The 26,924-nt window shown below is 34.4% G+C and overlaps 1 protein-coding gene across 1 annotated transcript in view; it reads left to right on the forward strand.

Annotated features, from left to right (window-relative positions):
- Nucleotides 1-26,924, forward strand: part of LOC128215413 (CD109 antigen-like) — a 61,609-nt gene that overhangs the window by 29,816 nt on the left and 4,869 nt on the right. Inside the window, exons 13-33 of the mRNA XM_052922098.1 lie at nt 270-419; nt 770-844; nt 996-1,041; nt 1,470-1,647; nt 1,908-2,025; nt 3,892-4,005; nt 4,263-4,373; nt 4,660-4,788; nt 5,049-5,187; nt 5,394-5,570; nt 5,839-5,917; nt 7,481-7,637; nt 7,826-7,915; nt 8,261-8,453; nt 9,561-9,760; nt 16,788-16,943; nt 17,819-17,881; nt 19,048-19,157; nt 20,057-20,204; nt 20,556-20,658; nt 21,299-21,414. Of these exons, the coding sequence (XP_052778058.1) occupies nt 270-419; nt 770-844; nt 996-1,041; nt 1,470-1,647; nt 1,908-2,025; nt 3,892-4,005; nt 4,263-4,373; nt 4,660-4,788; nt 5,049-5,187; nt 5,394-5,570; nt 5,839-5,917; nt 7,481-7,637; nt 7,826-7,915; nt 8,261-8,453; nt 9,561-9,760; nt 16,788-16,943; nt 17,819-17,881; nt 19,048-19,157; nt 20,057-20,204; nt 20,556-20,658; nt 21,299-21,414 (2,652 nt within the window). The remainder of the gene's footprint in view (nt 1-269; nt 420-769; nt 845-995; nt 1,042-1,469; nt 1,648-1,907; nt 2,026-3,891; nt 4,006-4,262; nt 4,374-4,659; nt 4,789-5,048; nt 5,188-5,393; nt 5,571-5,838; nt 5,918-7,480; nt 7,638-7,825; nt 7,916-8,260; nt 8,454-9,560; nt 9,761-16,787; nt 16,944-17,818; nt 17,882-19,047; nt 19,158-20,056; nt 20,205-20,555; nt 20,659-21,298; nt 21,415-26,924) is intronic.

Consider the following 26,924-nt stretch of genomic DNA (forward strand, 5'->3'; position numbering starts at 1 on the left):
CATGATCTCGAATAAGTAATCCACAACCCCTGAGCGACTATGTTCCTTTTCGTTAAGAAATCAACGAAGGAACTAGCGCGCTTCTCGTGAAGATCAAGGATGAATCAAATGAGGTGATTATTTCAATACGTTCGCTGATAATTACATTTAGTTTCGTTTGACAAATCTGAACAGTTTTGCAAATATTCCATATGTAACTTTATTATGGCTGTGATCGTTAAAACATTTGTGAAGTCAAAATGCTTTGTCATCCTTTAACATCTTTTTAGGTACAAACACGTATATCCTTCGATAAAAAGGAGGTGCGGCCAGGTGATGATGCCAATATTCATCTTCAAGGCAACGCGGGTTCTAACTTCTACCTGTTAACAGTGGACAAAAGCATTCTGATTCTCGATCCAGGCAATGATATCACGGAGGTACGAACAGATTGTATTATAAAAACAGGTTTTAACCCGTTTATTCATGTTAAAACCACAAAAATGTTGACTCTACATCCACCAGATTAACCGTAATTATATTCGTAATGTTCAAATACTTTTTCCAGGCGATACTTATGTGTGTACAATATCATATGACTCATTATGTTACCAATTCATTTTCGTCTGTAAGTCATTGATACTCGTGACTTTGAACAGGATCATAGTACAAAGTTCGGCTACTGGCCGTGTCTAAATTATTAATGTTTTATTTCTAAACATACTAAAAACCTAAAGTGAACTAGGGACTTCGAACAAAGTGTTATTTTTTTATCTTTTGATCATTGCAGGAAATCCTGCTTTTAGCAGACAATATGAAAAAGGCCACTACACTTGATGATTCGTCGTTTTACAACATACTTCGTGTGAGATATACTTTGAATACCTGTCTTGATTATGAATACCTCTTATCTTAGAAGTGTTCTGTTCAGAAACCAATATAGGAAGGCTTACATGCTTTTGAACTAAACTATTGTTGCTAAATATACAAAGGAAGCATTCATTATTCTGTTGCAGTCTGTGTGGCTCAATTACCACGGAATTTCATTAAGAGAAGGAACAGGTAAGTTAAGATTCACACATCTTCATAACCGATAACTCAAAAGATGGAGGGTATCATAATGAAGATATACTACGAAAAAAATAACCTCAGAAATATAATTAAATTCAATTCTGTTAAGTTTCTTTCATGAATTCTAGACGGACTATGTGATGCATATCATTCCTTTCGTCAGTGTGTACATTACTCCGCTTACAATTTTACAACAATATTTAAAAACTTTTGTTTTGTGTTAGTATAAAACGTAATTCGTTCTTTGGTTTTCCAAGTCATTAAAATGACTAATAATGCTATCATACTAAATACGGTTTTAAAATGCTACTGTCAAGAGAGGGTTGCAATTATAATAACCAACAATGAACGGTTTTGATAATTCGATACGTCTGTTTTCATACTATGTATTTTGAGAATGCTGCGGATCTTTCTTTCAGTGACCACACCATATAGTTTTTCATCATCAGTTTATGAAAGTAGTACGGTTCATGCCTCAACAACTTCTCCAGTATTACCAACATCGACGACCACTCGACAACCGGAAAATAAAGAAAAGCAAGTGACCCTTCGCAAGAAATTCCCCGACACGTGGCTATTCAACAATGTTTCGTCAGGGTACGACTCAAGTGTTGTTTATTAATTATGCTTGCTAACGGCGTCTATTATTTGTGCAAATTGAAGGAAAATGGTAAATATTTGAAAATGACATATTAAAAATGTATTTAACAATATTTGATTTGTATCTAAACATTTGTCATGTTTTGTCAACGATCTATCAAACAAATAAGTTTGCTTTGATTCATTACCGATTTACCCTATTTCTTCTTTACATATATGAACATATATATATTTCGTAACTTAAAAACATTTTACAGCGAGACGGGTATTGCTGAGTTTACTGCAACAGCTCCTGATACAATCACCACTTGGGTGGCTACGTGCTTTGCTATTGATGGAAAATCACGTTTGTCTGTAGCAGTTACCCGAGCAGAGGTTCTTTTGACATTTACGCACATACTCGTTTTAAGTTCATCTTCTTTTGTAAAACAAATGTTTTATTAGTCTAGAGATAAAGAGATCACCAAACCTATTTGACCACCAAAACGCTAATAAATCAACCGTGCTCTAAATATCTTCAAGCAACAATACGTTTACATGTATATCTAAAGTCAAAAATTACCAAATAGGTGTGTCCTTATGATAAATTCAATTGCTTACAAAGACTCTTATGAAACTGAATGTCAATAGAAATATTTTTAATTGAGGATGTTTCCAAGTTTCGTTCAAAATTCTTAAATACTACTTTCAATGTTATGGTTGAGTAATTTATCGTCGTTTGAGTCTTCTTTTCCCTGTCGTGTTTCCCTGTTGCAAAACAAAATACTAAATATATACCTCGGTAACAGGGCATACATTTTTATACGTGCAACGAATCATGGTCGGTATTACGAGAAATTACAACATGATTGTGTGAGCATGAACGTCCGGGTTATACATAATACATGCTACTGAATATCGTTTTTTTTAGTCTTCTGCGATTAACGTGCATATATTGACAATGCGATAAAATCAAGTTTCTAGAAATACAGAAGTGATTTATAAAGAAATTATTAAAATCAATATTGAAAATAACGGAACATATATGCAAGAGTATCTCCTTTTGTTTGAGCGCACCTTTTTTATTAACATATTTTTTACTGAAAGTGAGGCATGTTTGTGATGACTTAACATATTGTTATGGCCTGACATTTCAAAGCCTTTTCTTTGTTAATATTCAACATTCAACGGCTTGTGTCTTTAGTTTATATATAAAGTTATTTCGATTCATAAAACAGGACAGTCAGTGATAACCTTCTGCTAGATAGTTAAATAATTAAGTGGATATCACGAAAATTTCGCGAACGTTTACGGGTTATTTTACTGCAATTATATGCCACCAAACACTCAAAACGCAAAGTGAGGTGATACGCTAAAACATACCGAGCGAACCAATCGGCTGAAATATATTGGTTTTAAATATAACAAGAATTTTCTTATGTTCCCTATTAAGGCACTGACAGATTAAACTTTATATTATTTTTAAAACAATCATCATAAAAACAACAGAAGACAAATACTTTTCAATTAACAATTAAGGTCTGGCCACAATGCAAATATAGTTTAATGGACCTAAATTGAGAATGTTTAAAGATCATTTTTCATTAAACTAAGCTTTGAGATATAATTAATATATTCTTTATATTATATTCTTTTGAACATGTGAAGCTATATTAAAGTAAAAGAACATATTTAGAAAGGAAGATTTTATCTGATTTCAAATAAGAAAGCAAGTTTAGGGATAACGTTATCCAACACAAAAAGAAAATTTACATTTTAGAACCAGAAAATAGATTTCGTTCACCGTAACCATTATGTTTTTGAATAACATTCTTATTTAAAGAGATATCATAATAAACTTTCAATACAATGTCGACTAAATAGTCCGGACAATTTGACAAAAAAAAAAAAAAAAAATTATGTCGACAGACCTTTCCGGACGAATGTAATTTTTTAATCTGATAATAAAGGTAACTAAATCACATAATTTCGTACTGTACAGGTCGAACAATTGTTTTGTGAATCATATTTGTTTGTATTCGTCTATAACGTTACATTTAAATGACCTTAAACATAAGTATGACAGTTGGTTTTTGAAGAAAAGTGATTATATTCAGAGCAACTTAAATAAGATTTCAATCCCATGATTTTTATTCTTAAAACGATAAACATATACAATGTCTTTCAAAATTAATTTATTTATTACTGTTAAGAAGAACATACTATTTTAATACAAGTCATAATATAGATATTTTACTTCAGTTGCGGGTGTTCCTGCCCTTCTTTGTAAGTGTTCAGCTACCCTTTTCCGTTATCCGCAATGAGCAAGTTGTAATACAAGCAAACGTGTTCAACTATCACAAGGAAGATCTCTATGTAAGTACTGTTCTATTGATAGTAGTAGTTTGTGTTTTTTATATTGTATTGTGTTCTAGGTATTAACAGACCTTTCATGTTCATGTTAGTTTCCTTAAAATGTATGTTGAGGCGGTTTCGCTAAATCTAAACCAATAAGATTCCAATTTGTGTGTATGTGTGTGTGATTCCAATGCGCGTGTATTCATTTATGTTTGTCTACTAGATTTGTTTTGGCCTTTGTTACATTCGACCCATACGCGTATTTTTCTTAACAGATTCTCGTCACATTGAAGCAAAGTGACTCGTTCAGGGGACTTGCTGTTTCCAAACGTGGAAAAAGTTTGAAACTGAAAGAAAAATGTGGAAACAATGTCATGTGTATTTTGGTAAATATCAATATAAACATATTAATTATGATATATTTCCGCCTTTTCATAAAACTGATTTATCGTTTTCGTTGAATGGTGATTCATCATTTCTTGTTAGTAGATGTTTTGCTTTTGAAAATTTTTAGTATTACTGATGATACCCCATTTTTGTTTTTTCCGCCATAGGGTCTAAACATATCAAATGTATGTTTGGAACCGGAATGACTTTATCGTAAATTTTGAACTGCTTTATATATTGTAATTCAACTATCGAAGCATGCCAAATGTTGTCGTTATTTTTCAGGCGAAATCAGGAAGGGCAACCCCTGCATTTTTCCCGATAGTTCCTTTAGAAATCGGAGACATCAAATTGAAAATTACGGTCGACTCCAAAGTAGCTAAAGACACCGTGGTAAAGAAACTGCGAGTGGAAGTAGGTTCTAAACTCGTTAAGCCAAAATGATAGCATAGTGTTCGTCATTGATTAAGTGGTGATGTAAGTAGTTTCATGTTTAATTAAGCAAACGCTACCCCAGTACAATACAAACAACGGGAATGTGTGTGTGCTTGCGTGCGTGCATGATGCGTGTGTGCTTGCGTGATGCGTGTGTGAGTGTGTGTGTGTGTGTGTGTGCGCGCGCGCACACATGCATTTATGGGTCTAATAAAACCAATGGGTGTATTCCATTCTAGCCGGAAGGAATGGAACAAAGTGTGGCATATCCAGTCCTTATTGACCTGACCCAGACAAACACATTCGACTACAGTTTTCATCTTGCATATCCCCCAAATGTAGTTGAAGGATCCGAGCGCATGCAACTCACTTTGAATGGCAAGTGTATTTTATGAAATAGTTTTACTAAACTTAAATTATCATTCGAAGGCTCTAAGCGCATACTACTAGGTATACTTTTCGTAAAATGTGTCCTTTGCTTATCAGAGTACACATACTTACATACCTGGTTAACCCTCGCTCGTGTAGTAGCGGACGTTTACGAAATAAAGCTAGCATAGACATTTGGGGTTTCTGTTCAATAGGTGATATAATGGGGCCTACAATCGACAACCTAGACAGGCTTGTAACACAGCCTTACGGCTGCGGAGAGCAGAATATGATATCCACAGCCCCGTCTGTGTTCGTAATAGAATACCTAACTGCTGTCGGCCGCTCAGACGCTGATCTTGAAAAACTGACAGAAAGCTATATTAGAATAGGTAAGTTTGGTTATTCAAACAGTCAATTTACGTCGTCAATCGTGAACTTGTCTGATCAACCCATGAAGAAAAGTAAATGTACTGCTCTGTTAAAACTTGCAATTATTCGCAATGAATGCAGTACAAAGGTCACAAAGAATTGTATTGTCCAAACAAAACATTCAGTACATCAATGCGTATGTTTTAGTTAAGGTTCCTTCAAAGCATCTATTTCTTATCAAACTGATCAAAATTCATATTTTTGAAGCGATTTAATATTACTTTGCAGGAATACAGCGTGAGATGAATTACAAACACCCGGACTGGTCGTTTAGTGCTTGGGGCGGGTCCGGATCAGGAAGTTCATGGTAATTTCACTTCAGTGAAATGTTGAATCTGCAAAAGTTTATTTAAGAATTGCCATTGACATAGTCAAACCAGTCCTTGGTATGTTGTTGTTGGTTGATATATTCGTAATATTTATCTGGTACGTATTCAATTAAATAACTTTTTATCGCATTTCGTGCTGTTAGTGATATCCTTAAATGCTATTTACTATATGTTCTCCTGTGTTCTATAGAGATCTATCAGTGAAATAATCACTTGTGATCGTGTTTGGTACTCGTTCGGTAAAATCAATTGTGATCGAACAGAGCAACAAACATTTCAACAAAAACACTCCTTAATAGAAACTTCGGTGAGTTTCATGTTGATAGTTTATACATAAAGTATTCCTACTTTAATGTTAAAACATTTACACAACACTGTAAATAGGAGTTCGAAAAAAACATCTACTATTATTAAGACGTGTTCTTTATGAGTACGGCGCAGGACTACATATTATAATTTTGTTCTTTATTTTATTTTATTTTAAAAGTCAAAATTGTCATTTTTGACAAATATGCGAGGCCTGGTCAATTGAAACACTTAAAAACATGTGTTGAAGACATTTTAAAAATATTACATTAAACGGGGTTTATGTTTTGGTGTAACTTTCGGTTACTGAGCATTTTTCTGTAGTTTTTCATATAAATACCTTATGGAAACCTTAGATATCATGCTTATATTACTAACTAAAACGTATAATTTTTTAATATGTCTGCCATCGTTGAACGCGGCGATGGTGTTATTATATTTATTACGAAGAAATTCACTGATTTATTACATAATATTGTATGACGTCATATTCTTAACTGTTTCTGTCTATAAATCATCAGGTCAATACAGCGTTTGATTTACACCGTTATAATTGCATCACATGTCAGTTGCTGACTGCCTATAAATAGACGGGTCAATGTGGCGTTTTATTCATTCTTTAAAAGTTGTTCGTCTTCATATCATGGGCGCTTCATTTATATATCGTGTAATGAAACGATTATATATATATATATATATATATAGATTGATAAAATGAGAACCATACGGACAAGTAGCCCCTAAATGGTATTAGTCTTTTGCTTGTGAATGACATTACGTACATACAATTCAGACAGGAACACGTATAAATATATTATTTTAGTAGATATTGGGACAAGAGTTCACTTCGGGGTATATGTAGTATGTGGATATCTCACCTCCTAACTTTCTTCAAAATCATTAACTACTTGACTGATCCATATCTCTACCCATTCATTATCTAATAAAAACAATCTCTCACTCTGAAACTGATGTGTACATTTTTAAATTGAACTAAAAGTAATTGAGCAATAATAATACGTATTTGCTTAGATGATAAATCAATGAAACCTTAACAAAACTAACTTAAATGGCCTTTAATATAAAAGTTGGTGAATAGATAAAAATCAGCAAATTCATGAGGATGTCCTTATGTCTGACAAGGACCATCACATTGCCTTTATATGTAGTGCTATATAGTCGAAGTGATTAACATTCAATAAAAGTTTACTTCAATACGAGATATTTCGTTTTAGGTTAACTTCATTTGTTCTGAAGGTTTTCTCAATGGCGACCTTTTACGTCGACGTCGAAGACCGCATAATAACCTTACCGAGCGCGTATCTACTTTCAATTCAAAACGATGACGGAAGTTTTCCAGAACGTGGAAACGTAATCCATCGAGAAATGCAGGTACGCATTTCAAATGAGAAGCAGCCAATGTTTAATTAATAGTATGTGTTGGTTAAAATGAAGATGACAAACCAAGCAACGCGTATTTTGTTAATTTTGATAATATGATCTAAAGAATTAAAATGATACAAACATATAATTGCACCTTTAAACTTGTCGTGTTTACTAGAATTGACATTCTTGATTAGGGAGGATCACATGGATCAGTAGAAAGAATGACTGCGTACGTTTTGATAGCTTTGATGGAAGCTAGAGAAGCCGGAGAAGTCACAATCCAGGTACACACCACGGAGGCTTTAATTTCACACTTAATTTACTTATATTTGAGACAATTATATTTTTTATATATAACACATTTATATTATGAACAACAGAGAGATATGTATGACTTGGTGAAATGCCAAAAGATGTCCATGTATAACCTGATGAATGATTTCAAATGTAATTATTTAGCCAATATAGAAGTATTCGTCTTTTGATAAATGGATAGATATTAGAATATAATCCGTTTTTTCCGGGTCAAAACACTTCGATGCATTTCACAAACACTTTTAAAGTATACATTTGCTCAGTTCAGGTATTATTACACACTGTTAACAATCTTTTAAAATTTATGTTTACAGTTTGATACAGATCAGAAAAGGAAACTAGTAACAGGAATAGCAAATGGACTAAGGTATCTTGAAGGAAAACTAGAAACAATAAAATCTGACTTCACGCTCGCCATTACCACATATGCACTTGGACTTGGAAAATCTGGAAAGGCCTCCGTTGCTTTACAGATGTTGAAGAGCAGAGCAAAGTCCTTAGGCGGTAGTACTGTTTTCGTTTAAAACTGTTAAAATTTCGTTTCAGTATAAAGTAGGGATGCAAACGAATGAGAAAATTGATATTCTAATATTCGGTAATTATTTAGATCGAATATACGAATATCCGATTACCAAAATGAATCTTTTAGAAGTTGTAGTATACAATTATTATTTGCTATAGTAACAGCCGGGGCCTTATACTCCGTCTTTGTCGTAGCCGGTACACGCGACGGATCCTGATTCTTCCCTTATTTAGCCCCTGAGATTCGGCAATACATTTTTAACAAACAGCACACAAACTCGAATAAATTAAATGTCACTGCATTCATATTTGTAAACAATGCGAAATCAGACCGGCGACAACATTCATTCTCAGTGTGACGATATTAGATAATGGAGGGGTTTTCTGCAGGACGAGCAGCCTCGTTCTGGGATCGACCTAAATATAACTATGGAATAACTAAACCAACCAAGGAACTATTTAAATAATAAAACGAAAATGACAATAGATTTTGACTCATCCATTGCACAACAATACAGAAAATATATCATAAAATGCTATACAATACAGGTACAATTCAAAGCATGGACGTTATATTGTAACACGGAAAACGTGTGTGGCACGAACATGTAAGAAGTACATCGCATTCATACTTCACGGCGATTTGAAATAGGTTGCACAACTTAATTTAAAGCGAAACTAACAATTCGGTGTGAAGGCCGATTCCCTCTTTCATTAATTGGCCTGGTTATTTAAATTCACTGAAACTATTTGTAATTTGTTTGATGCCACTTGTCTAATAACCAGTTATTGACTCATTTTATACACAACACTGGTTTATTTATTTGTTTATTCACTTAAAAACATTGAATATTCGAATAACGATTTTTACATTCGAATACTAACCGTTATGATCAAATATTCAAATATCCGTTGGCATCCCGTGTATAAAGCAATATACAAAATAAACATAATGTAGAATAAAACCAATAATTTGCCCCGTTATTGCTCCTTCAATTTTTTCCTCATGTTAGTCCAATACATTTTCCGTGCTTCCATGAATAAACCAATCATTTAATTTATTTAACGTAAACTATACTATATGCAAATCAGATGATATGCTCTACTGGGAGGAGACGGCGCCTGTCCCCTCAAAATACCACTTTGGGCCTTCTACAACGGCAGTGTCAATTGAAATGACAGCGTACGCTCTTCTTGCACTTTCAAAGGCCGATGACAAAGTGGACGGAGCACGTATCAACAAATGGCTTATTGGTCAACGTAGTCCTTACGGTGGATTCATTTCTTCCCAGGTTCAAATAAAATTCTTATCGTAATAAAACATCGCCAAAGATTGGGCCTTGCTATATACCATTCGAAGCTTCTCGGTCATTTTAATTGAAAACAGCCTCGGTTGTATGGTGTATCAGTATAAGTAGTTCATAAAACTTTGGACAATATTCTGAATTAAATTTAGTGTTTTAGCTTGTATTTCTAAATATATGTTTAAATTGATTGCCAGTGAAATCTACAATTGCAAAAATAATTAATATTTGCAATTGATAGATCATTAAGTTTTACTGCTAAATTGAAATTACTACGCGATCTACTTGCTTCGTAGTTAAAGTATACCGATTCCAGACAATGTTGTCCATATTGTCCTTTCCGATAACTTGGTTACTTCCCCTGATTTCTAAGGGAGGCTACTCCATTTCCTACTTCCGGGGAATACATTTTGCAAGATGGCCGACGTAGACAATGAGATCACTGGGGCGTGTATGAATAACAATGAGTTGACACCATTTAAGGTCGTCGATTTGAAAAGATACCTTGCGAACCGGAAATTGAATGTATCAGGTCTTAAATGCGAATTGATTGAGAGGATAAAAGGCGCATATAGACTTTCTATAACTGACAAACGCGTGCTGGAGGAGAGAGATCGGGAAGAAAGAGAGAGAAGAGCAACCGAACGCTTTATCCTCCCATGTGGCGAGGGTCTTCCACCGCCATCAACACTGAAGGCATGGAAGTCCACTATTGATCTGTTTCCTGCTGTAGAGGAAAAGGATATATACAACTACATTGTACTGAAAAGAGACTCGAAACGTCAATTGAAGCCGAGGACTTATTATGTGGACGGACATGTACAGAAAGTTGAGGTATGTCAAATAGTGAGTTTATAATAAGTCTGAGGCTGTTTTTTCTGCCATGTTTACTTCATCTAGTTATATAATTAGCTCAAGGGGACTATTTTGACTTGGACATAAAAATAATTTGGTGTGAAAAATGTACTCAACATTTTTATGTAGGCGGGGCTAGCCACAATTAAGGGGGGTGTGGTGGATGCAAGCACATGTATGTGTCGAACCACACTGACTATATACTTATCTTAATTTTAAAAAAAATAATGTATTTTGTACAATTTTCATATGTTCTATGATGTATATTGTTTATTTATTGTCATTTAAATTAAAATATTATTTATAATTTATTCTTCAGGTCCATCTCATAAGCGAAGAGTGCAGCCACTGTTATGTTCAAGCTTCCGTGCTGCCATCATTTCCAACTGCAGACAAAAGAAAGTCACCAGAGTACCAACCCTGGATCCTTCTGTCGAAAGTGACTGGCTGCATACACTCCGCGTTCTGCAACTGTCCAGCTGGGTAAGTTGAATTAATTTGTGATAAATCAAAGTCTCTGATCTGCATTGATGAAAGGTGTCAAACCCACACACGCTAGGCTATTTTGTCAGTATTATCAAATACTTAAACTTGGGGCATTCTTCAAACTATTTCATATCTTCTTATCAAACTTGGTACACTTGTTACAAGAGACAAAAAAGCACATGTTATAACTGTCATAATTTTGGCTTTCATGGTTAGCTGAGTTTTGCTATTTTTTTCTGAATGAAAGAACAGGCGAGCTTATGTATTGATTCAATGAACTCCCTTCACCGTGTTGGTGTTTACTTATGGCACTGTTTGTGTTTTGTATGTTCATGGCCTACCAGGAAATACTAAGTGTAAAATACTGTGTATTCACCTCCATTTTCAAACTTTAATGTTTTGGAATATACATGTAAGTATAACAAGTAAAAAGGCACACATGTAAATGAATTTTTTTATTTTCATCTAGTGAAGGTGAATGCTGCAACCATATTGGTGCCCTGCTGTATGGACTTGAAGACCTGACGCGTAAAAAAACCCTTGCTCCAACATCCAAACCCTGTGCCTGGAACAACTTCAGCATGCTGTCTGCACCACGGAAACGTAAGCTGTCGCCTAGGAAATCTGAAGATCTTATGTTCTCAAAGAAGAAACTGTACAACGTGTCAGTACGTAAAGTTTCTGTAAACAAAAACCATGAACTGAACTCTATCAATGGATGCACTGTTAACATTGACAGATTTAGGCAGAAACTGGTTGGTTCGAAGTTGAATGTAGGCTGGTTAAAAAACTTTGAAATTGAAACAACTGAAAATGAACCAGATCTCCCTGTGTTACATTCTGTGCCATTCAACTACCATGATAGTGTAAACTTGAGGGACAGTTCTAGTAAGACAGTGTTTTTGGATCATTTTGACTCTTTGAAGCAAAGCGCTGAAGAAATTCAATTAACTGAAATCTTAACAAGGGGCCAAAAAAGTGGGAAATGGCAAGAGGCCAGAAAAGAACGCCTAACAGCTTCAAACTTTGGCAGCATCTGTCGTAGGAAAGAATCAACTGAACCTGACGGACTCCTGCGGCAGATGTTGTATTCCAATTTCACAAGCAAGTACACAGAATATGGAATTAAACATGAGAAGGCTGCAAAGAGAATGTATGCGAAAGCAATGCAAACTGACCACAAAGGACTAGCAGTTAAAGACAGTGGTCTAGTTGTATGTGCCGACAGACCCTACCTTGGTGCCAGTCCAGATGGGCTTGTGTTCTGTTCACATTGTACAGAAAGTGTTGGTCTGGTTGAGATTAAGTGTCCTGCCTCTAAGAAATGGAGGATGCAAACGCCTGAGGAATGCTGTGAAGACAATGATTTTTTTTGTCAGTTAGAGAATGGCAAGGTGTTACTCAAGGAAACACACAAATATTACTACCAGGTCCAAGGGCAGATGGGAATCACCGGGAGGAAATGGTGTGATTTTGTAGTTTGGACATGTGTAGGTCTTTCTATACAGAGAATTGCATTTTGTGAATCATTTTGGCTGAAAATGTTGTGTCAACTTGACAGATTTTGCCTTGAATCATACATTCCTGAACTGTACGCACAACGTGTTAAAAGGGGAATGAGTCTGTTCAATTGATTTGTACATCGTCTAGTTATGTGTTGTTTATACATGTACATTTGAATGATCAATAATGGCAATTTATGTGAATATCTTGTTTGCTTTCAGTTATTTTCATAACTATATTCAAAATGAAACTCCAAAATGACTGTATTGTTACTATAATTTGAAACCATGAATAAAAAAGTTGTAAATCCAAATTTTGGGCAGTATTTTGAAAGTATGTGTACTTTTGTCAACATATTGTGATTATGCGATGCTGTAAATCTACTTTAATTATTTCCTTGTTTTATGTTTGACCTTTTCTACTTTTCCTTTCCATTTATCTAGTTTTCAGGGATGTATTTCTGAGCTTAATAAATGGACATATGTTTAACCTTTCAAGTGTGTTATTATTGCATTTTGTGTGCAGGATAGTGATAGCGTTTATATTGCCATTGTTTAAAGAAGTAGCTGAGTTTTACTCTAAAACAATTGAAGATGTTCAATTGAATATTGGTTTGCATGTAGCTACTGCACGGCCCATAACTCAAGACTGTCGAGTTGTTCTCCTTTTCTGACTTGCTAATTAAAAACAACAAATGAGTGTTACTTTCTTATGTTTGCAGGGTGCAAAACTTAAAGGGGCTATACACCGTGTGATGAAATATCGAAAAAAAAAAGAAACTTGTCAAAAACTGACATAAACTTGGTATCAATGTGTACAATGCATTGAAACTAACTAACTGAAGTACCACATACCGTAGTATACAATTAATTTATTTTCGCATTATTTTTTCCATATTTCTCCATTAATTTTTTTTTACTGGGTATGTATACCTAGTAGAATTCATTCTTATGCGTGATTTGCTAGTTGATGATATCATGGGATATAACCAAGTAAGGTATATTAGCTTAAGCATTCATATGGTTTCGGATAAGCCTTCGTAGCAAAGTGGATACAACACTGGACAGCTATTTTGGTGACACTAGTTCAATCCATAGCTCAATTTTCTTTTACATTTTGGTATTTCTTTACCATTATCATATCAGAAGAGTAAAACATTTTATTAAATAATTTGTCCTGAGATTTGTTACAGAAAAAAACTTTATTGGTGCCAATCTGGTGTACAGTCCCTTTAAACATTGGGACATATTTAGCATGGGGCTAGTTTTTTTAATCTAATGTATCTTAAAGTTAACATTTGTCGGGCATTTCAGTTTGATCTATGGCACTCTTGCCTATTCTTATTTCCACTTAGTTCAATTATGAAACTGATATGAAAATGGTTCATACTGAAAAATCCTTTAAGCAATTCAATACTAATGATTTGAAGTACGTGGTAGATCAATTACACATGGCAAATAAAAAAAAACTCATTTCAGAGCCAAACTTAATAAGTGATCTTTGACTTTTATTCTTAGAAATGTTACAAATAATAAAACCACAAAATACAAAGCAGATGTTTCACAAACAAAAAATTATATCAATAAATTGATCAGTTAATGCATACATGTTTCAAATCAAATCTTGAAATCCATTCACATGAGCATATTTCCTTATCCATTTTTGTCAAACCTGAATCAAATGTGTAATCTCATATGTTATCATATAACTTGCTCGAAAAAATGATTTTAAAACAAAATTGTAATTTCATTGTTCTAGTTAGAAGTATACAAGTTTTTATCCCTAAATCTAATGCTTGATATATACAAACGCTTTCATTGACACATGAGTTATTATTGAACAAGTGGTGGCCATAGATTTGTCAAATATGTGCATATTTTGAACACTTTAGAAATTCTCCTTGACTGTGTTATAGGAATATTGCCATGCAATATTCGAAAGTTCTTGATTCTCTCCATTTGCCTTTCAACATGTATTCGTAAACTTGCAATATCTTTTGTAAGGAGAACCTCACGTTTAGAGAATTGTTTTCCTTTCTGTTTAAATGGTGGAATAATGAGATGAATGCCTCTTGGAGTAGTAAGGTCTGTAATAGTGAAACCCTTATCAACCATTATGGCGTCTCCTTCTTCAAGCAAGTCCAAGAGTCCACATTTTTCTGTGAGTTTCTTGTCACTGGTACAGCCCACCCAACAGTCAGAAACAAAAGTTACAACACCATTTGGGCTTATACCCACCAAAATCTTATGAGTCATGTGAGACTTGTAATCACTGTACATTAAACTTTTCAAAGAAAGAGAACTGGATGTTTCACTGTAAATTTCAGTGCAGTCGATAATAATTCTAGTGTTAGAATATTTCTCTTTAAATTGTTCAGGCATGTTATTTTTCACTACCTCACGAGATGGCCATTGAACAAGAAAGGATAATTGTACATGTAAATAGTTGATCCATCTTTCAACAATGTCACTACATTGTGAAGTGGATATGCAAAACCTAGTACCTAGATCTTCAAATAACAGACCTAGACGTAGGCGCATCAGCACCATGAAAAATTCATCCAGAACACTTAGAGTTCTTGGCCGTCCTCCATCTGAATCTTTATAGTTAAGTTTCCGCCTTGATGTCCGCACTTCAGCTTCATCCTTGATTTCATCAAACAAAGCTTCAAACACAACTCGATTAGGGATTCCGGTGTAAAAACTGACCAAATCGTCATTGTATTTTACGTCATCATATGTGAGCATAGGTAGCTGACATTGTACACCAAAGTCTCTAGTAGAATGTTCTGTTTGTGAACTGAAGTCTGCTGTTTTTCCCAGGAAACTTTCTTCAGTTTGTACTTCCATCACTGCACAGTTGTTCTCAGTCTGTGTGTCACAACATCTGAAACATATACAAATTGATCATGTACCCATTTACCACATCTTACATGTACAGTCTGGTAACCCTAACCAAATGTTTGTTTTTTTGGCCTTAAACATTTACAAACACTTAAATTTTCCTATTTTTGTTAAAGAATGAAGAAAAATGATCAGAAGTAATTAACTTATCAGATCGATTTCATAGCACAAGAAGCAATATATATATATATTGAACAATACCTAAAGGACTGATTCTGTGGCTGTAGTACTGGTCCCATGCAGTAATCATGCAGGTGGACAGAGGTATCAATGGCATGCCCGGAAGGGGATACAAATGACAGTTGTGGCTGTATACTATCATCATTTGACAGTTCTAGGTCTAAATCGTCATTGACCGTATCACCATCATCATCATCACCTACGTCTTCATCAAGGAGCTGAAATTGCAAATGAAACTGTATAAGATAAATGTTTTAGTACAAAATCTGCCAGGCTATATGGTACACATTTTTCCAGGCTGTATTTGAAAACAATTCTTTAATCATTTCTTAAATTACAAAATTTACAAATAAGTGCTGTGACATTGTTTTTAAGCACCGTTGATATAACATAATTCATTTTGAGGTGCATGTAAGGAAGAACTTAAACTAATATAAGAAATAAAAAATACCGTTGGCTGGAAGGTTTTGGTAGCACCAGTCTCAGTTGGAAACATAGATGGAAGTGTATGCTGGAATGAAGGTCCTCTGAAGCCAACAAAATGCTCACTACACAATCGTCTGTGTTCATTCCACTGGAACGATCTCATGACCGTTTTACATCGCTGCACCCACACACGTTTTAAACGTTTGTTCTGAGGAAAACGGTGCAATGACACTTTTCTCCCATCAATAACCTTTCCTCTGTAAATTCCTTTACAAATACAACAGTACTTAGGGGTTTTCCTGCCCGTTTTCTTTATTAGTTTTGAATCTTTACTTTCCATTTTCACTTGTTGCTGTTTACTTCCTGGTTTGTGTAGTCCCCGGAAGTAAATTTCCGCTTTTTGCGCATGCCCACTTGAAGAGTATTCAGGGAAAGATAATCGAGTTATCGGAAAGGACAATAAATCCGATGTTGTTTTCAATAAAAATGGCCGAGGAGCTCCGAATGGCTATAAACATTGCAACATATCTTTATATGCAAATGTTCAATTAAAAAGCGACAATCCGCTGCATACCAATGGTGCGCATATAAAGCACTACCATAACAATGTTATCAGAGCAATTGCAACAATGATTCAAATTTAGAATCCGTGTTTTGTTTAGGACACGGTGATTGGACTCGAGGCACTCGCTGCATTTGGGGCACTCATGAAGTCACCGCCTGCTGACATGACTATCTGGGTCTCGAAGGCCGAGCGTAAAAATAAACTAAAATTCCGAATAACGCCGGAAAATGAAATGGTGCTGCAAACAGCTGCTGTGAGAATGCTTTACTGTTATAGTTAAAATTTCATCAACATAGGAATAACATTGTCCGACGTAAGCGTCTCATTTTCGCATCCTATTATTACGAGTTGCCTTGGTGTTTAGTCTTCAAATCGTTATGTCTATTGGGTATTGTTAATAAATCACCCCTCGTGATGTTTGGGGTAAGATGAATGTTCTGACATAAAGATGTGTTCTCTAACTGTTGAATTAAAGTATAATAGGTAATCATTGTAATTAACTGTGTGGCTATTAAATTAAAAAAAATATCATACACCACATTTGGTCATATGACCTTATAATGACCGGCCGTTTAGCTCCCCCCAAGGGGTGTATATAGAGGGAGGTGTTTCGATTATTCAAATTTCGGGAGCTGTCTGGCCGGTCCAGTTAATGCCACGTGAACCGAAGTGTTGTGTTAAAATTCGTATATTATAACGAACACTTTATATTACTATTTTTAAAGCGCTTTTGATGTGTTTCAAAGCTAATAACTTTTACTTACGATTTTGTCTCGCCTTTCTTAGAAGCAATGTCCGGACCGGCCAAAAATATAATATGAATCGATGATGTTATTGGATTTACATTACTTACAAAAAGTGATAAAAAACTGATATAGGATTTCATTAAAATGAAATAAATTGTTGTTTATAAAATTGCAAAGAACAATGATTTATGTTGTGAAGTCCTACATGTTTATTTAGAATTTAAGACATTCATGTCATTTTATGTAAACATCGCACTTAAAATGCCGATAAACAATGCCTTTGTCTAAATTAAGGAATATTAAACTTGTCTTCATAGCATTAACTGCATTATGGAATCAGACTTAATTCACATTTGTGTTTTGAAATGAAACCGCTTTTCAGCTTTCGGCAGATACCAGCGAACTCAAGGTGCAAGCAATTGGGCATTCGAAAGCCATAATAACGGTAGGCATCTCTGTTAATCATGTGTACATCATGTACTAGTTTGTTCCCCGACCCCGACTTACGCCAGAAGCGTTTAAACTAGAGCTGCCGCATGTACTATGTGACAACACACCTCCCTACACGCCGCCTTGACACGATGTAAAAAATATTTGATCGGACTGAACAAAGGGTCACCTTTCTCTGAATATTCTCCGTCATAATACTGGTAAAAGAATGAACTACTGGGTTCGATATAAATCCCTGCCAATACTGAAGTTTAATCCGGAAAATGCCAGGGAATTATTAGATAAAACGCTGGAAATAATATCGATATAGTTCAGTTTTAAACCACAAAGGGCTATCACTCTTTTATAAAAAGTCCATGAACCCTGTCAACGACATGCATTTACAGATGGTTTCATCTAGATCAAGCAACTCATCTCAGACATGCTGCGTGCAAGAATCTTTATGTAAAATATGGTCGAAACGTATATGGTTAAACTGCCATGACCTTAAAACTTCCAATCGAATACTTCCAACAGTACAACCCACAAGTTTGATGAAATTCATTCCAGTTTTTCCCAGATCCGAGCTGAGGTTTTGAAGAATATATTTATGTACATGATAGTATTAGAACAAACAAAGAGCCATATTTGAAGAAAACTGTGAACACAGCTGTTCGAATGACTAAATAATGTTTGGCACCAAAAAAATGAGGTTTTATCCAAACGTTCTTAAAACCCGATGTAAATAAGCAATTGAACTTGTTCAAATGCTTAACCAATGCAGTGTCAACATACCTGTGTTTCTATGTGAGATAAAGATTATCATAAATATAGAAAATTCATATTAATCAGTATAACTTGCTAACTCCATATATAATTATATCTGTATATCTGTCTGACTGACTATCCTTCTGATCGGATGCATGTGTCCGTCGGTCGGTCGGTCTGTCAACTGCCATTCCTTCTAAATGGTCCGCAACAGATTTGGGGAGTACGCACAAGTTGAATCCATTATATCCCTATCAATTTCGTTTTTCGGGAGAATGATTAAACGAAACCTGAAATTATGCAAAGAAGGAATTTAACGTGGAATTCAAATCTCATATACAAATCTAAATTCTAGTATATGATTATTTTGGTCTCGAAATTATTACGCAAGTAATGCATGTTCATGGCTTATAGGTATCGCTGTTCTACAATATATTCATGGACCTTGAAGATCAAGATCTTCGTCTGGAGGTTGATGTTGTAAAAGAGTCGGTAAACGGTTTTACGGTTCGTTCTTGTATAAGGTAAGCTAACTAGAATATTAAACTACATAGAAAGAACATGTTCAGGGTTTATGTCTAATTGTTTGCTGTATCACTTCCGATGCTCCATACGAGGGTATTCAGTATGGAATCCAACTAAAGCAATACAGACGATAGTGTTAGGGATCGCTTAAGTCATTGTAGTACATTCCGAAAACAAACCATTTTTGTAAAAAAAATTTTTTAGGTATGTATGTATTTATCTAATGAAAACAAATATTGGCATATATCAGTACATACGATGGTTATTTCCACTAACTTTGCACTTTACATGAGACCAATGCCTTAGAAATCCAATCAATGCCACAATATATCCAAACAAGCCGTGCAAGAAAGCTTCGCTTAAGCTAAGCAAACAACGATCTCAAATGACATTTGAAGACATAACTTAAAGCGAAGCGGTATTAGCCTGAAAAACACAATCATGTACAAATATTGTAAAAAGGCCTAGCTTTTCAAACATTCTCCCAAAATATCGCAGTTGTTGCTTTAAAGCTATGGGTATTTTGCAAAATTCCTAAGCTTTTTTAACAACACTGAAATCTAGCACTAGGGTATAAGATTTAATTAAGTTTAACACCGATCTTTCTATTCATTAGTCTAGAATAAAACACGTTTGGCCCAAAGAAACTTTCCCACTAAAAGAGGATATACATTTAGGCTGATGACGCAAGTTAAACGTTCTTTTTGTTGAACAGGCGATGAAAAAATCTAAGCATGTATATTAACTAACTAGTGAATACGTACAATACTGTTGAATAGATATGTGATTTTTGACATTCCAAATAAATTTTACCCGCTTATAGATTGATTTTTGTCACTAGCTTTCCGATTTAAGTTGGTACATGTAAGACAAACAATATTTTGATGACACTTTACAGTTGGTTGGAAGACGACATTAGCGGCATGGTCGTTGCTGAGATAGGAATTCCTTCAGGATTTAAAGCATACAGATACGGAATAGCTGGACATGAGCTGCTTATGCGATCAGAAATTGAAGAGAAAAAAGTTGTTTTGTATTTTGATGAGGTAAAATATATTATATACAGCACGAGTCTGTAACTTTGAATAACATTCAACCATTTTGTCTTCAGCATTTCGTTCATTGTTTTCGTATCATTTTAGTATGTTTTATAGTTGTGTTATACTATCTGGTCAAAGTTCCCAGTTGATTCGTGTACCAGTGAACTATTTTGAATAATGTGATTGTTCTGATTGTATTTGAGCATGTGGTGCTTATTCTTTAGCTAGCCTTTATCGTTGGGGTAGTTGCATCAGAAAAGGTTGTTTATTATTTACAGGCTTGTCCTAGTAGTCTTTATCATATCATTTATATGTTCTCCTTAATTTCATTTTTTCTTTGTTATTTCAATATTATAGATTACCCAGGCGAAGGTATGTGTGGACATTAACATGGTCCGAGACACTATGGTGGCCTCAGTGAAGAAGGTCCCATGCAAAGTGTATGAATACTACGAACCAAGTAAGTTTTCATTCGCAATTAAGTTCCTTTTGATGTCTGCTTATAACGGAACAATTGTTCAAAACAGTGTAGGTAAGACGCACCGCATTATGAAATCATTAAGAATATTATATTTGGGATCATTACAGCTTTTAACCTTGATGCCGTTGGATTTATGAAAAGTACATTATTTGTATAGAGTTGAGTAGAAGAAATAAATATAAGAAAGATTAACTTTTTGTTTAAGCACGTTTTACCAAACATATTAAAATTATTGTTTTATTGTTGATATTTGTTGAATTTCACAGGATCGAAATTGGTTTTGAAAATGTTGCGTTACCAATCATTTGGTTCCGTGTATTCTAATGTTTAAAATCGTATGTCAATTATGGCTGCGTTATTTAGACAACAGTATGAGAAAGCGTCGTGATGTGATATTGGTGGTAACACTTACAATTTTTTTTATTGCTATGAAATATAGGCGGTAACCAAATCTAAACGAGCAGTACGAATATCAAAACCTGATTGCGAAGCAGCGATGTAAATATCATTGAAATAACATTACATTTCATCAAATAAATGGTTTATAAGAATGAAATCAGACAAGTATGTCTTTGGTGTCAGTGGTTCCACATAGTCACATAAATATGATCTGTTTCAGGTAACGAGATGACAGTTTTTTATGCTCCTCTGTCAGCTAAGAACTCAAATATCTGTGACGTGTGCGGGATACAATGTGGTTGCGTGGGAGGAAACGACAACACGATGATGCCAATTGTGAGTTTATCACACCCTTTTAATGGTTTAATGTTATTACTTGTATTTAAATTCGCCTACTCTTACAAAGATTAGATAAGTTAAGACGTGTTACTGGATGCTGTCGCCTATTTTCCTTTAATGTCCTAAAATTGAAAATGCAAATTTCATTAATATATATTATTCTTATTGAAAAATAACGGAAATCTTGCTAAAAGTAATACAAATTACAATCTAAAATTTGAAATTTTTCACATTCAAATGGATTTCCAAACGTTAAAATAAGTTACTTGCGCCATGGACATTGATGAGTGTACCCTGTCTTAGTATTGACAAAAGTGGCAGCCTTCGAAGGGAAGTAAAACTTAAAGGTGTCTTTTCAGAAATGGTGTAAGACTAGAATTGGAAAATAAAATGTAAGTAGATGACACTCTTTACACTTCAAGACACAAGATCATAATTATATTTAAAATTACAATGTTTCAAAACTTCAACTCCTGTGTATGCAATTTTCCTCGATCTACTTACATATTTTCAATATCCTTTTCTGTAAATAAATCTCCTCTATCAAGAAATTCATTAGTCTTTATTTTATCTATCATATTTACGTGTACATAAACAACAGTGTAGTTTTTATTTTAGGTTCAAGTTATACAACCTGGATGTAACTTCGGAAGATTCCTTTTCAAAGATTCATCTCCAATGAAGAAACAAACTGTTTTAATTAATGTTATGATATTTTCAATAAATAAAACTCATACGGAAGTAACCATCAGTGCAAAGAAAAACACATAAAAAATGATGTCTTGTTTGATGTGGATTCATTGTAATATTATCAATAAATATCCAAAGGTAATCGTCGTTGTTTATGTTTGTCTTTATGCCGACAGTCCCTGTTGCCTATGTACATTCTCATCCATTTTTAAAATAAAACTTTAGCTATTGCTATATTTACGGAGATATTTAGATAAATAAATATTCAAATGAAAAGCATAAGTGAGAATTAGGGTGGTAGTCAATATTTAATAATAAAAAGTGCTGTAAGTAACTTAAACAGGCTTGTAAAAACATAAACAGTTTTTGATCGATAACCATTTTATATTTAAACCTCAATAAAAATGATCTTGAAACCATTTACAACAAAAGTTTTTCAAAGAGGACACTTCAAATAAGCTTACTGACGGCCAAACGTGATTATTATACCCGATTACTAGGTAATACGGAAAAATCTAACTAATGACGCCAAAACGCCCGTCCTGCCACCCACCCATAGAAGAAACAGCGTTTCAATTTGGAAAACATAGGTATTAACCGCAAATTATAGCAAACGAACCCTGTTACGTGTTAATAAACTAGTTCAAATTCATCCCTGCAAACGTCTGAATCTGTGACTTAATGACGTTTCCATGTCACTGGATAGCTAGCAAAACACCTACGGATTTAAGGCCCTATGCAAATCTGAGAACATAATGATCAGAAAATATAGTGTGTACTATATCGCTTATTCATTTAAAGTGCCTCTGCTTTGTACACATGAGGTTTCAACCACTTTAGCCAGACACCAAGGTACAATTAAGAAATAAGATAATGGAAACATGTATTAACCTAATCATTTGTCACAATATACTGTGTTTCAAAAGCCCACGACACATGCATTCTCAACTTCTGCTTCGTCTATAATTTTGTCCCCTTTTTCGTTTTCATTTGGCACTCAGTTTTGCGCTTATACCCTTATATTGGACTGATATTGAACTATCCTAACTGAACATATGCAGGCTTAATGTTAGTAACAACCTGGTATTGGCATAATGCCTTCACCGGCTCGTCTTTTCTGTCTGGATTTCCAACCAACAAGACATTCCCGGATTCACGGAGGCACTCCAGTTGTTCGATGGTAGCTAAGCAATCGGAGTCGTTTGTTGACGCAGCAATCTGGATTGTTCAAGAGAAAAATAAAATACATATCATTACACAAACGACCAACTTGAAGTATTTTGTAGCTTTAAAGGCTTTAGCTATCTTATACAAAACAACCTGTGTGAAATAGGATGTGGATGCACGCTCACAAATCCGGCTGGTCTAAACAGACTTACGTATACAACATAAAACGTGTATATATTTAGGCATTTTTCAAGGCGTAATTGCATTCATTTGAATGTTGTATACTTCACTCGAAAGTTATTGAATCTGATTTGTTATTGACCATCACAATGTTACAAAGGCAAATAATTACAAAATTTGTATTTTTGATTTATTTAGGTATTAAATATATGGGCAGTCTACGACAGTGTTTTATTCTGATCATTTTGTATCTGTCTCTTATTGGATGCAAGGAATTACCTGCTGCTGGCCCGTCGGACAAACAGAGACTTGAATGTATTATTAAGATCCCAACAGCTGCCCCTGGCTTACTTTAAATAGTTGCCTGTGGCCTGAGATAGGTAAAATCAGTTTTGAGCCTGAAAAAATATATATTATGGACTAACACGTCATGCAACAAAATTCAACTATTGAACATGATTTGTCGACGATATTTCAACTTTATATAAACTCAAAAAATACAATAGGTCATGCGAACGGTACACGTCCAGTTCCGACATGCATTGTATCGCTAATATACCAATCCTAAGCATATCACTGCGTTTTGCGCAAAGATTAATCATTTTACATCGAAATGACACAACAATCTTACTGGTTATTCCAAATCGTAGCAGGAATCAGAAAAAAAATATACACACTATCGCCAAAATTAGCCAGACACAGGTCTTTTCCGACTAATTCTACTGCAGTTTTGAGCGCCTGAAATGATCCAGATGACACCCGGACGAAACGGTCTCAAAAATACGGTTTATTGTTTTGGCGCAATATTTGAACGTCCAATTTGAATTTACATCCGTAATAAGAGTTTCAACTGTTCAGTTTTTTTTAAAACCAAATTCTTCGTTGACAATGTGGAACACAATATACTGTGTGTCATGGTAAGAAATGTTGTTTTTTTTATTTCGTCATAGTTGATGTCTCTTTTATAACAAAATACATTGTATGGTATCGAACGTATCTGTTTTGGCAAGATGGACTTACCTAGTTTGTAATACATACGAGTATGTATGCACTGTGCTACTTGTTGAGTTTTGTGCTGCTAAAAAGTAACAAATAACAAAACAGCATGTTTTCTAATATAAAAATTATGGTTCATCATCCTTTCTTTATTTGCAAAGACTTAGATGATGAGAAAGGATTTGCTATATTTTCCGATTCCGTAAATGGATATGAAATTGTAAAGAAAATAAATTTCAATTCCAATGGCACTTCTATCCAAGATGCATGTTCCATCGTTTCTTAACTGAAATTATGTAGTGGTAAAATTTCACAAAATGGTCTTCCTCCAAATGAACGCGTGAACGATCATCGAGTATTATTACAATGAAAAAAAATATTAAGATCAAAAATTTGCAAGAGAATTACACCACCAACAAATATTTCTAAGATATGTAGAAATTGCAAAACATAATAAGATTTTCAAACGATTACACAATTCCCGCAAAAATAGCTTAAACGAGTATTAATGAAACAGAAAATTTACACACTTAAAGAACACAAACGGTCACAGTAACGTAACAAACACTACCTTTAATAAAAATGAAATCACTAAGATGCTAACACTATAACATTAGTACAAGAACAGCACGAAGACATGGTCAATGTACTAAAACAAATAATACCCAACACATCAGGTAAACAATAAGAACAAAATATAGAAAAAGACCAACACATGGCAATGGATCCCAATGGACGGCGATGAAACCAAGATACCTTAAGTATGATGCTTTCCTTATGGTGCAAAGGGCACAAAGCGTACGATGAATTGCGTCAGCAAAACGCATTTCTGTTGCCATTAGGTCGAACGTTACAATTATATAAAAACAATATTTTGCAAACGTCTGGTTTTAACACTGAAATATTTGTATGGGTTAAGGAAGAAGCCAGTAAAGTCATTCGACAAATCTTTTTCGGGATTTTAATTATTGACGAGATGTCTTTTCAGGAAGAATTTTGCATGACAAGAGAAAATGGCGGATATCGTTTAATAGGATTTATAGATAATGATAAAGTGAACAAAGACATAACTGGTCTATCTTGTGGTAAACAAGAACAGAAATTAGCAACACATGTATTTCAATTTTTGTTAATTGGATTAAATGGTTTTCACTTTCCATTTTTTCCCGTATCACAAAGCAAACCAAACCAAGTGATCTTTATTTTTGTTTGGAAAGCTGTGCAATATCTTTATGTATATGGATTTACAGTAACTTTTGTTTCTATGGACGGGGCACAAACAAACCAAGATTTCTTAAAAATGTTCTGTGAAAAGACCATTCCTTCAGATGAGAAGTTCTCTACCATTAACATTGTTTCACCCTCAGATAAAAAAATAACATTTATAATGGACTATTCCCATGTTATAAAACGATTGAGAAACAAATAACTTAAAGGTGGTGAAAATATGCGTCCGTAACTTACGATATCAATATTGCATTTATGTATAGCTCAACGTCAAGCTACTAAGTCACAGGCCGGGTCGAACTCGTATGGATGAAGGGAAAACGTAACACAAGCTTTGAATGAAAATAGGGCATTTATTAATGCCATAAAAGTGTTTTTACGAAATATCGTAAAATAAAACATAAGTGTCAATAGCATGTGTATAATAACATTTCCCGAAATACATATCTGGGTGGAAAAAAACGCCAAGAAAATAGGGCATTTATTAATGCCATAAAAGTGTTTTTACGAAATATCGTAAAATAAAACATAAGTGTAAATAGCATGTGCCTGACAAAACTGGTGAAGGGAAACAAAAAACTAACAATACATATGGTAAGAAAATATGAAGAAAAACATGGGGTTAAACGATGTGTTCACAATTAAATGTGACATGAAAAAACAGTTAGAAAAGCTCATTTCTCGACCTTGTAAACTGACAGATATTTAAACAGAAGGTGGTGGGGATGGTGGTGGTGTATTATATGAAAACTAAAATAAAATGCCGAGGCTTTCGCCCACGCTAAAAATATATCAGTAATGGCTACAACGTATCGCGATTGCATTTATGGGGAACACTTGGTCAATGCATTTCAATCGGAAACAGATACCAACAGCTTCCCCATACACAGAAAGTTGACACACTAACATTTTTATCTATAACAGGAATCAAAAATGAGAAACGGTTTGGATGAAACAGTACTTGATAAAGATATGTTATATTCGATGAAGTATTTCCAGAAAATCAATGCCGGAAAAAAGTGAATATTTTAACGAACGCCTTGATAGAACTCGTTGAATTTGTTTCAGGAAAAGCACGGTAAGAATGACACACCATCTTCAACTGAAAAAGAAAACAAACTTATATCAGTTCAAACTAGAGACAACCTCAATTTATGTATCATTGGGTTCATTGAACTTTACCATACATTTTTAAGTATTAAAAAGAGTTAACAGTGATGAATTTGAAAATGTGTTCTACCAACAGC

Source organism: Mya arenaria, chromosome 13 (assembly GCF_026914265.1).
Source record: "Mya arenaria isolate MELC-2E11 chromosome 13, ASM2691426v1".
Classification (NCBI taxonomy): Eukaryota; Metazoa; Mollusca; class Bivalvia; order Myida; family Myidae; genus Mya; species Mya arenaria.